General features: G+C 39.1%; 1 protein-coding gene across 1 annotated transcript in view; it reads right to left on the reverse strand.

The window, feature by feature from the left end:
• cntn3b (contactin 3b) overlaps nucleotides 1–12,557 on the reverse strand; it is a 49,405-nt gene extending 36,848 nt beyond the window's left edge. Inside the window, exons 1-3 of the mRNA XM_032513628.1 lie at nucleotides 12,164–12,557; nucleotides 6,114–6,249; nucleotides 4,084–4,219 (exon numbers count right to left, since the gene is read on the reverse strand). Coding sequence (XP_032369519.1) covers nucleotides 4,084–4,219; nucleotides 6,114–6,168 — 191 coding nt within the window. The 5' untranslated portion in view covers nucleotides 6,169–6,249; nucleotides 12,164–12,557. The remainder of the gene's footprint in view (nucleotides 1–4,083; nucleotides 4,220–6,113; nucleotides 6,250–12,163) is intronic.
• Nucleotides 12,558–12,925: the final 368 nt, after the last annotated feature.

The following is a 12,925-nucleotide window of genomic DNA, read 5'->3' on the forward strand; positions in this document are numbered from 1 at the left end:
CCCTATTAAAGGACGTTTCTACCTCCATATCAAATATCAATCCAAAATTAGTATATCTTTTCAGTACTACAGGAGAAATTGAGTGAGTGTGTTTCTCGGTTCCATTTTAGGTGTTTTAACTCTACCTCGTCCTGCCTTTTTCAGTTAGTGTTCCCCTGCAATTTCCATAATGTCAGTCTGCATCACATTCTGCCCTGCTTCTCTGGTCTGCTTATTTTCATTGTGTGATTGCTGAGCATCAGCACTTGACGGTCTCTGCCACAGTTACTGGTAATGATCTAACGTATAAGGCTTTTTACTGTCAATCAACCATATTAAAAGACCAAAACCAGCAATGAATTTGTGTGACTGACGTGTAGCCAAATCCTGATGGTATCTATGCTTGAGATCTATTGTTAAAAACACATCAATGAGTCACACTATTACACTGGGGGATATCTACCCTCATTTCTTTGAACATGAGCACTACAGTTTATTTTGACTCAAGGGGCCCTATTTTAACGATCTAAGCACACGGTGTGAAGCGCATGGCACAGGTCCGTTTGGGGCGTGTCCAAATTCACTTTTGCTAGCTGGACGGTGGAGAGTGTGCGCCAGGAACATGGTTCAAAAGGGTTGCACTTAGTCTCTTCATTAATTCAGAGGTGTTTTTTGGGCATAACATGCAATAAACCAATCAGAGTGTCATCTGCCATTCCCTTTAAAAGCCAGGCGCGCTTGTACCTTGGCGCATTGCTATTATGATGGCAGATTTGAATCGTAATATTTTTATTTTTAATCTTTTGCGTGTGTGTGTGCTGCTGTTGTGTGTAACAAGCATAGTGTACACGCGCTGTGCACAAGCCTAGGCGCATTTTACTAATGCACTGTTAAAATTCAATGAAATGGACGGGTAATTAACAACTGCGTCGGTCTTAAAATAGCAAAGATACTTGCGTTGGGCTTTGCGCCGCGCTACACCGGGTGCGAGATAGGGACCAATACCACATACACCGTACTGCTGCTAGACTGTGTGACTAGTGAGTATTTACAGAAGCAGGACGGTGGCTAGAGAATCAAATTGGTAATAATCCGCTGCTGAAAATAATCTCCAACAAATGCACCATTTACTATATTTGTGAGATGTTTGCTAAAAAACTATAGCTGTCCAATTTTCTTTTTTTAATATATTAAAATATACTGTATATGTGTGAGCCACTTTTATATATTTACATCTTCAGAAGGAACCAACAAGCTTGGAGGTTCTTTTAAGCTAATGTTGTTGGTTCTTTTCATAGGATTTGCTGACAGTGAGAAAAAATATATAGTATCAGCAGCGTTATCCTGTAAGCCTTCTTTTTTCCTTTTCAATATTAATACAATATACTACTATAAAGATTTTTGACATGTACAGTATATGCCCATACTACTTTATTAAAATGAAAAAATATATACATATATGTTTTTTCAAAAAAGAATATATATACATACATACAATATATTATGCCTGATATTACTTCATACTGTACTATTCTAATATTCATGCAGTTTTGCTGAAAAACCAATATATTGGCTATGTTTGGCCACTGGATTCAGATAGTATCTGATGAGTAATTTCAATATTTTATCTAAATTTTATCACTGTAGAATATGCAGAAAAGCTGAAACACCCTACTGCAAGATAACTGGTATCCTCAATGCCACAGTGGCTCCCTGACTAGGGTTAACATCATCTTCTCTGGCAAATTTGATATTGTGTGACCTAATTTTTTTTCTATGGATATTAAACCAAATGGATGTATTTTTCCTAATAGCTGCAGTAACTGAGGAAATTAAGTGTGGAGCTATGAATGTAATACCCTCTCGCTGGGCATATCTAATTATACAAATACTGTTCATTTGCAGGGTCTAGGCCCATAGTTTGCAGACTCGAGTGAAAGTTATAGCGTGACCACTTCCAAAAAGAGTTTGCTCAGGACATTTTGATGTTCTAATTTCAGTGTTGGAGAAATAAATTGCCATGAATTTATGCTTTCCATTTTATTATCAGGACAAAAAAGTCCTCTCCTTGCCCGAAGGGAAACAAGTCAAGTACAATCAGTGTCATAAAAACTGATGCAACCCAAATAACGCTGAAAAGAATGACAACGTAAGATTAAGGGTAGAAATCTAGTGTCTTTAAAAGCATCACCAGAAATGTCAATCAACATTGGTGAGAGCTTGCTCACTTAAACATAAATTCTTCCTTTTAAAACCTGGTTTCAGATTTTTTGTATTTTATTTAACTGAGGGCACTGACTTTAACCAATAGATCTAATGACCTTGAAGAATATCACTATATTGAGCGTGTTGGTTTGTACGCATCAGCTGAGTTCCAAAATGGCCGGAAGTTAGTGAACTCCAAGTACTACAGCTCTGAGGATACACAAAAAAGGGACAAAAACAAGAGAGGAACCACACTAGGTTCACTAGGGACACAGTAGCTTTATATAAAATCAGAGCAATAAAAAGGGTAATAAAAATGATTTTCTCAACAGATCATCTTAAGAGTGGATGGTGTGTATGTTGTAGTGTTTTAAATAATATCATACAAATCAAATATTAATGTTGTAATAAACAGCCACATTACATGCAATTTCAAATCAAAGAACCTTGGTCTTTTGAGGTCAACTCCACAACAAGCTACAAATCACACGTTTTACAAATTATTGGCTTGTAATGTAATGCAATAGCAAACTATTGCTTACTTACACATGCCATGAACATATATGTTATTTGGATATGTGTTAATGTTACCTGACCAATGTGAGTCAGATTTTTAACTTCCTTTTAGCTTTGTTTTGGTCTCCACCTTCTCCTTACAAATACATCCAGCATTTTAGCTGCCAAATTCTCTGCTAGAAAATTCAATTCAAGTCACTTTCATGCAATATCACAAATTTTGTTGCAAGGAACAAATCAACAATGCGTACAGCATATGGCACCCTCTATCCTTAGACACTCGATTTAGATAAGGAACCCCCCCGCCCTTATTCATTTTTTTACAGGGAATAAAAATTGAGAAAAAAATTGTAAAAGTAACAGAGTAGGGATGAAAGAGGGATCACTATGTTAACTGAATATTCGCTAATAAGTTTTTTATTTGCTGTTTGGTTCTGGGCAAGTAGCCTAATGTCTGTTTATCCGAGCTTATTTGCTAAAAACAGCTGCCTTCTGCTGCACAAAGAACCAAAAAGAGAAAAACCTCTTCCACAACACAAGTGAACGTCAGAAGGCTTTAAGTTGCGGGTGAAATAATGCAAGTGATGGTTTCAACTTTTATTGCGACTGACTATCCTGAGAAAGCTCAGATTACACAATAGGTACAATGATATCCCCGGCTGCTGTGCCTGGACCATGTTTTCAGTGCAGACACATTAAAGGAAATGTAAGCATTTAACAGAATGTCACTCACAAGGTTATTTCCTCTCTGCCCTGCTTGCTGTGCATCTACATGGTGCTGACCAAGCTCCGAAACACAATCTACCACAAAAGAAACACCGCCAGCTGCCATTTTCAGGCAGGCTCCCTGCACCGCCAGGGAATAGCCAGTGAGATATCAAAGGATCTGTGGTGCAAATGAGTTGTTGGAATCTCCTTGTCTCTCCTAATGATTTCTTAAGCCATGCACCATAGTATAAATCATCAGCTTTAGCCGTACTGTGGCTTAAATCTTATCATTTATTAAGTTAACCCCACTAATATCTGAGGTGTTGGCATATTCATCACCCTGACTCTTGCTCTACATCATAGCCTAGGCTGAGACAGATAAGCTTTTTTTTCAATTAGAAATGGATGCTCAATTAAGCAGTTGCTCTTTGAAGCCTCTTTTTTTTTTGTTGGATGGCGGGTAATCTCTCTCCAGCATTTATGTCCTAAAAAACGTTCTTTAACAGATCAATAGCCATCAGCGCTATCTGTACCCTCTTTGATTTGGATGCAATAAGGATTCACAAGCAATTAAGCAGCAATGGATTTTCACCAAGTGAAGTGGATGTGGAGCCAAAGCAGGTAGACAGTTGAGCCAAGGCGTGTGGTGTATGTAGCTTTGATGTGGTAATTTACCTGTACTGTGGAGGAGGGCTCCCTTCTGCCACGCACGTGATGGTAGCCTGCTGGTCTGGGGAGTTGATCGGTAAAATGAGGTCACTTGGCTCTGTCCTCCATCTTGGCCCTTGAAATATGACATCCTCTGTACAGGCTGGGGAAAGGGGAAAAAGTCTATAGTAGTACAAGCCAGAAAAAGTGTCTCTTTGACCTCAAGAAAAACACTGGAAAAATACAGCAAAAGTAAAGAAACTGTGTGGACAAATTGTTAATCTTGCTGCAATACAGCAACTTTCTGACCCTCAGTGTATATTACTTTTTTCGATATACTGTTTTTCCAAAGAAAAGAAAGCAAAGAACTGCATTAGGACCTTCACCAAGATGTGTACACCATTTGCTTGTATTGCATCAATAAGAGCAAATCCCACTTATCCTTGTTAGGCATTAACTGCTAATGCTGACTTATTAGGTATCAGATTTTTTCACATATACTGAGTAGCACAACTAAACTGAGGTTTTCAGTGTCAATTACTTGCCATAAACAATACGATAATGATGGATAATAATAGTTGTGGACTAAAGTTGAGCTCTATAGACTACGATAGATGACTACTGATGTAGAAAGACAGTTTTCATTTATTTCCTCAATAATTAAAGTTTCCCTGTAAGTGACAGGGTTGATAAATAAAGCAGAAAGAGTTATTTTCAGAACATCTATGTCATATACTTCGCATGCACTTGTTAATTGAGGCCATAAGGATGCCCTCATCTGCCAGCAGCTTAAAAGGAAAGGAGGTGGAACACAATCTGGTACTAAATGAAAGCAGAGTCGGCCTAATTAATATCCTACTGCTAACATATTGCAGCGTGTGGCTATCAGTTCTACATGTGGTTTTAACCTGTAATAATGTGTCAGGGAATGAACACATATTTCACTTGAGAAACGAAACATGTCAATGAATCAGTGATGGTTTTTCAGAAATTAAAATTTGGAAAAGTTGGAATTAGCTTTTTTAGTAGGGTAAGTAGGGAAAAGAAAGTTACATTTGGTATACATCTGAAACTGTCCAATTTCAAAATCTTTGTTGTAGAACAATCTGTTCATAAATGTTCAAACAACTAGCATAACATCAAATTCATTCACCTTACAGTTTTGGTTTAACAAGCTCTCCCTTGTGTCAGTGTATTTTGTGAGGTTCCCAAATGTAAAGCCAGGCAAGATATCCCTTCAGATGTCACAATGATTATCATCATCTGTAGTGATTTTGAAGGGTTTCCATCACAACACTGAATAAGAACTAGCACCTATAGGCAGCAACCAAGGCCTTGTTAAAAAACACTTGGCCGCTAGGAAGGTGAGACTGCTTGGATCTGGCTCCCTAGAGTACTCAGCATGAATTACCAATGAGCCAATTTGAATAACATTCATTGGGATTTACAATGTCATTTGAACAAGGGTTGACATTCTGGTAGAATGTCTGTGCTTCTCCTGCTCAAATCCCAGGTGGCCACACAAGGGCAAAATAAGGCATGGCGACAAGTAGATTGTGCTAAAATGCGGGGTTGGATTCATTGCATGGATCCTGATAATGATCTGGACAGGCCATAAACAGGAATGGGATCGGACTCCCAGTCGTGCCTGACAGTGTAATGTAAATGTGCAGCAGGACACCGCTCTAGGGAACGGTGAAGGACATCATGCTGGAGCTTTGTATGTAATGACTGCAACTTAATCAGCGTAACCTTTTTGGTGGAGAAGAAGAGATTTTTTTTTCTGAGGTTATTTACAGCTGTTCCGATTCTGTCTCTTTCTCACTAATGGATAAAACTCCATATTTCGTACAAACACTGCTTTCTAAGTGTGAAATGCTATTAATACCCTCTAACCTTACAGACGTGCACTTAGCGTGTGAGACTGTAGAGTAACACAAAAACACCACAACAGTAACATTATCCTTTAATGAATATGCATCAGCTAACACAAATATATGAGAGAATTTGTCGAGGCATAAACAAGTGCAGTGAGACTTAAATTTAAAACATCTTACCTGCAAGGCATCCAGTGATTGATAGCAGAACAATTTGTTTCCATGGTAACATCATCTTTAGTTGCTGAGGGCTATTAAGACTCTCATCCAATTGCGTGTGAATGGAATGCTCTCCCTTGCATACAAGAACTTTAATCTGAAGGGAAAGTAATTATGGATGTGATTAAAATATGACATTTTGATCCAAATACGACAAGCATTCATCAGCAAAAAACATGATTATAGCCCTGCTAAGCTACATAATTGGTTCTTATTATTTGGGAGATTATGTAAGTGAAGAGAAAGTGAATCTTGAGGAAGTAAAAAAGGGGATGGGGGGATGGGGGGGGGGGGATGCAGAAGAGAAACCTGAGAATACAAACAGGCGGTGCAATTTGCTGGTGGCACAGAAGAAACAGCTGCTAAATGGGTATGTTTTCATCATAAGTGAGGAAGGAAATGATTGACCTCAAAAGATACTTCTCTCTTCCAATTTGACTATCAATAGGAGCTGGCAGACTGTGTACCAGCAATCCACGAAATGCCACTTCATACTTTAACAAAGGGTTTGGTAGATGACTGAATTTAAGCAAGCTGACTGCTTTCATTTTTAAACACACACATCATTCCCTTAGATACATACTAAAACATCACAAATGGTACATGTTATTGTCAGCTATTAGCTTTGACCGTCGTAAAGATATAACTGTAATTGTCAACCTATGCCTTTTTCTACCAAGGTATTTATCCCTTTAAAAGGGCATAATGATTTAACATATCAAGCTTACGGTGTTTTTCCACTGCATGGTACCTGCTCAACTCGCCTCTAATCGTCTTTTTTAGTTTTCCATTATCAAAAAAAGTCCCTGGTACCTGCTAGAAGGTACTTTTTTTAGTATCGCCTCAGTCGAGGTTCCAAGCGAGCTGAGGCAATACTGAAAGGTGATGTGAAAACCTGCAGACTACTGATTGTTTGGAGAGAATCGTCACTAATCATCATTGTCATCATTGCTAGCGACAGACGGGGAGCTATTGAGCTACTTTGATCGTCTTCAAATAAATTTAAACAAATAATGTGTTAGATCTAATTAATTTGTCATTTCTTTTGTCCCAATAGGAATAGACTGCTTCATTTATCTGTCCATTTGGTGGCTTTGGAGTTGTTAAAATGCTCATATTATGCTCATTTTGAGGTTCAATTGTATTTCGAGGTTGTACCAGAATAGGTTTATGTGGTGTAATAAAAATAAAAAAACACTTTATTAATGTTACACTGCACATTGATGCAGCTCCTATTTCTATTTCCTATTGTTTTAGCTACAGAGTGAGACATTTCACTTCTGTTCCATCTTTGTTGGGAGTTGCACATGGGTAGTATCTAGGTAAGGACTACTAGCCAGTCAGAAGTCGAGTATGAGGGCGTGTTACAAAGTGATGCATTTTTGTCACAGAAGTACAGGCGGGACTACAATAGAGCTGCTTGGAGCAGTTTGTGAACAGTGTTTCCTTTGGAAGATGGAAAGTGCCTTTGGGGTGGACTTTGTTGTTTTTTACTTTACAAACCTACAACGTGCACAAAAAGATATATAACACAATAAAGGGAGGGAAAAAGCCAAAAAGCTTAATATGAGCACTTTAAAGGAGCTGTGCTGAGTGAACAAAAGTATTGTAACAAGTAAAGTAACTAAATACTTTTGCTGTTGAGTAATTGGTAAAGTGATGTTATTGCTTTTTCAATGAGTAATAAGTGATTAGTTAGGACAGTAACGTCCCCAACACTTCTTATGTTTCTGCTGCTTGTCTGGAGTATAAAATATGCTTGTGGTTTCATTATGGGAAATGTAGGATCAAGTGGTTTCAGAGCTTAACCAAACAAGTATGATAAAAGTGAGGATATCTCAGCCTCTGGCGCACTGATTTTGACCATTCCGTATATAATCTGACTCCTCTGGGTTCCCAAATAATTTTGGAAATATGATACCTAATAGTTGGAGCACTCCATTAATATCTCTGGTTGTATCAGGCAATTGCTGGCAATGCTGCAAATAAATTAGTAAATAAATTATATATATATATATATATATATATATATATATATATATATTTTTTTAATATATATATATATATATATATATATATATATGTATTTATATATATATATGTATATATATCATCCATAAACTGCTGTATCAGATATCCCATCTAACCAGCGATCAATGACTACAAACCTTTCTTATGAGGAGGTGGAGCGATGAGCCCTAAAACTGTAATTGCAGTATCAGTGGGACAGGAGGGGCTTTGCTCAAGCCCTGACCTACATCACAGTAAGTGGAAACTGATACGCCTCTCAGGATTAAGAATTCAAGCCAACCCCTCATCCTTACAACACGACCCTGTTATGTGGATTAACCCAGGGCTATCTTTGGAATTCTTAAAACATACTAACCACTCACTTGTTTCACCAATTTGTGAGTGTAGGATTGGGGCTGGAGTTTGACATGAAAACCATGGCTATGTAATCCTGTGGAGTAGTATCAAGCATGCAAATATTGTGGTGCTGAGCAGACACAATGGAAAGGGGGAGGGGGATCATCCCATTTGCTTGATCACACTTTACTGGCTAATGTTGGCTTAACTTGACTGTCCTGGTGCCAGTAATTGTTCCTCATCTGGAGTAATTGCAGACACAGTGAGACTCAGAGTGGATTTCCTGATGTCTTTCAAAATTTAGGAGGCGCTTTGCCACTCAAAAAACCCATCGCATTGGATTACACGGTTTGAGATTCTACTGTAGAGGAAAAAAATTGTGTGCTGCATTTTTCAGTTTGAGTGCAGTATTAACCGCCATCCGCTTTTTGGAGGATTCAAACTCGTCATCCCAACCCATCAGTCCTAAGAGCCTCAAGATCCTGAGAGGAAAATCTCTTCGAAAAGTCGTGCTTTGCAAGTTGTGTGTTACACAGTTCATGGCACAGTGTCTCTGCTGATAGGATGGATTTTTGCCCCTGAGCACAGCTTCATTCTGCAGTCTGTAAGACCTGCAGGGACATTTTAATTTTGTTTAATTTTAACGTTTTTCTTCTTAGTTGATTTGTGTTTGAATTTTGGGTTTATTTAAAGGTCCAATACATGCCAGTTCTCGAGCCATTGGATATAAAGAGTGTGTCACCCTTTCTTGAAGAATTTCATTTCCAGCCAACGGCTTTTCAGTGGCTCTCTATGGAGAGCTTAAGTTTCTCATGATGCTCCAAAAGCCATTTCAGAGCAGCTAAAAATTGAAGAAAGAATTGTATCACTTCTGACCTTCAAAGAGCTGCACCAGTGTTAAACCTTAAGCAGCTGCATATGCTGAAGCTTTAGAAAATCCAAAAGAAAAAGAAAAAAAATTAACTACCGGAAAACAAGTCTTTCTGTCCTTTTGCGGAGATGAAGGTGAAATGGCATTTTCTTTCTCCAACTTGATCAACTGAAGGGATGAGCAAAAGATTGTTCTTCCAGGTGTAATGAGGCATCGCACTTTCACCTCCAAAGAAGCTAATAGAAGTCATTGGCTAAATGCGTTCCAGGGTAAATTAGATGACTTCTTGGTTAGTGGGGCTGTTGTTTGGCACATAATTGATAGTAAAGGTGGTTAAAGGCATCCCCGAAGACTGCATAATTGCACAAGAATCCAATAAAGGAGGGAGGAGGGGAGAGTTTCTATCATAGGGGTGTGCACGCTCAAGGCCTATAGACACATCACAAGCAGTACATAGAGCTTGGAGATGGAGATATACTACATGCAAAAAAAAAAAAAACTCAATGTGTCCAAATTGAACACCATTGGCACAATGGGTATGCATTCACTACAGTATATGATGCACTCATTCCTTTAAGTTATTGTTTTTATGACTATCTGCCATCTGCATTAAATCACTCAGCAAGAGAACCTGGGAGACAAAGATCCGCCACCAGGGACGTACTCAATCTGAATGCACAGCTGCTCTGAGTTTTCGCCAATGAATTCCCAATCAACTAAGCACTGATGCCTCCTAATTTACTCTGACTAACTGACGACCTGCACAAGTCTATTTCACATGAGCCAAGGAGGATACCAAATAAAATAAGTGACGTGATTGACAAATAAAGGCAGAACTTAATGTCTGTATTTCATGGCTTGTGAGAAAAAGAAACAAAGTAGGAGTAATTGTTCGGTATTGATTGCGTCATAACTCTTGGAGGAGTGAGTAATGCTTCCCATAGCAAATTGTGTATTAAGGTTTCAAATAAAAAGGCATCTCATGTAATCGCCCCCCACAACCCGATCTCAACGGCTGTAACATTAACATTCATAAAAGTATTGCTTGAATGCATATTATCTCCTGAGATGTTTCCTTACATTTCATTTCAAGTGGCCTTGCAGGCTAAAAAAGACCAGAAAGAGTAGCCAATTCACACATTTAACTGCATGAATAAGACTGTTCTGTGTAAGAACTGTGACTATGTCACTTATGAATGCTGGGGAAAAGCACATATACATGTAGCAATAAGATGAGGGAGCGCCATGTCATGTGAATAAACGTCTGCTTGTGAAATGTTACACAAAAGTAGAGCATGGACACGTAAGTAATTACGTCATGATCTATACATGAGAGTTTTCACACATAAAAACTGTCATTTTACATTCATAACGTACAACATGTTTTAATATATCTGTTTACCCGTTAGAAACATCTGGGCAGGACACTCTGCAGATGTTATACAGCTGTGTATTTTCATGCAAAAAATCACTGAATCCCTAGAAGACAGCAGGACGCCCCCAGTGACTCTCTCCTATGTTAAACCCGGCTGCATCCCTCAGCAGCTGCCTAACGCAAGGGCAGGAGAGTAAGTGCACTTAAAAGAGAGGGGAGCAGCGATCCATTTCTCAACCCCATCATCAGCCAGGCACATCCCCATATCCTCATCCTAGATACAGCCACAAACACATGACTAGAGGTCAAGGATGTGGAGCAGGCAGCCTCTTTACATTTTTTTCTTCCTTTTTTGTGTGTGCTATTCAATCAATTCCTCAGCCTTTCCGGAAAAGGAACTGGCTGTACAATATCATTGCCACTCTCGTTCAATCAAAAGGGGGTTTCTGGGGATGCTACAAACTCATGCATAGAATAATTCACTGCATGGCTTCAAAGACATGTTTCACCTCTCATTTGGCCACTGCTCAAATTATGTGCAAAGGATCTATAAATAAGCATGAGTATGGGAGAACGGTTACAATCCCTGCTGAATAGTAGCAGACTTTGAAGACGGAGAAGGCTGAGCATTTTTCTCTTGCTGTTAAGATAAGGAAAGATAAACTTTATTGTTCTACAATGTGAAACATTTTTGCTTGGGCCTGTCCTTTTGCAGTTTGGATGAAAATAAAAAAGAATACTTGAGTGCACACCACTGGTGGCCTAAATTTTACCTCCCACAGAAATGATGTTGTCCAATCAATAATTTATTAGGCCTTATATTTCTAAATTGCAACTATCATAATATTTTTTTTTAGAAAGATCCTTTGCAAATATTAGAATGTTATGGTGTTACATGAAAAATGAAGAGAAATCCACGAGCTCAAACTCTTTTTCTCTGCAGAGACTAAAATAATTTCCTTAAATAAGTTGGAGAGACAGCTTTTCACCAGGGGGACAGTCCTCATGCTGTTTGTGTGACTGAGCAGAGCAGCCCCATATGGACTTGGTCCTAGATGAGGGAAATGAGCCTTTACAGTAGAAATCCCAGTAGGACCATCCAAACCGTTTGAGACTCGTCTAGAAACGCAATCATCAGCATCATGCATCTCGATCGGCATGCATCCCTTATCTCCGATATGAGATGAAGACATCTAGCCGTAGGGATATGGCTTTTTGTTAGGATATTTTACTTTGCTCTGATTCAGATTAACTTGTATATGCTACTGTTTTTTTTCTTCCTGCAAAGCAAAGGTAGCAAACTTAGCAACATACCGTTCTTTCCATATTTAAATGCAAAGGCAGGAAAAAAACGTGCAAACATGCCACTGATTATTTCTGGCCGGACAGGCTACTTACTTGATCTCGGATGCATTGTTTCCCTCTTCCTTAAACTGCTTTGATTGTAATTCCAGCCGTTTGATGTGTTATCTGTGGCTCTGATGGGCGGCTTACATTTCTCCCAGCAACTCTTGTCTCTCTCAGAAGCCAAAGAGGAGATTGCTGCTCTCTGCTCCAGCAGTGTTTGCGCTCTGCTCCTAATTCTGCTCCGTCTGTAAGTGCGTCTCTCGGTGCTTGAGGACGGGACTAACAGTCGCCTCTACCTCGGTAAAATCCACAGTCAGTGAGTTTTTGTCTCGCTGCTGCGCCGGAAAGCTCCTCGACCTCCTCGTATTACACTCCACAAGATGTTGCCAAGAAGCAGAGAGGACAGCGGTGGCTCTGAGCGGAGACTCACATTGTGCGCATCCCCGGGCTCTGCTCTCTTTGTACGCAGGAAGAAGCGCCCACTGGTGACGCGTGGAAACACCCATCGCAGCACAGTAATGCGCCACCAGCCTATGGGCACCTGGCATTCCATTGCTTAACCCTTGTGTGGTGTTCATATTTTTGTTACACAGCCAATGATCCCGGGTCTGGTGGACCCACCACATTATTAGGCTTTTTAAATCTATACAGCCATAACAATGTATTTCAAATAATTAACAGATGTTTACTTTAGTTCAATTACTAATGATGTATGCATTAATTTATCGTTCATATTTGACATTTACCCCGGTGAGATCACATTTATGATCGTATGATCATTCTGTTTTTTTGTGAGAAAACAAGGAAATTGTA

Source organism: Etheostoma spectabile, chromosome 4 (assembly GCF_008692095.1).
Source record: "Etheostoma spectabile isolate EspeVRDwgs_2016 chromosome 4, UIUC_Espe_1.0, whole genome shotgun sequence".
Taxonomy (NCBI): domain Eukaryota; kingdom Metazoa; phylum Chordata; class Actinopteri; order Perciformes; family Percidae; genus Etheostoma; species Etheostoma spectabile.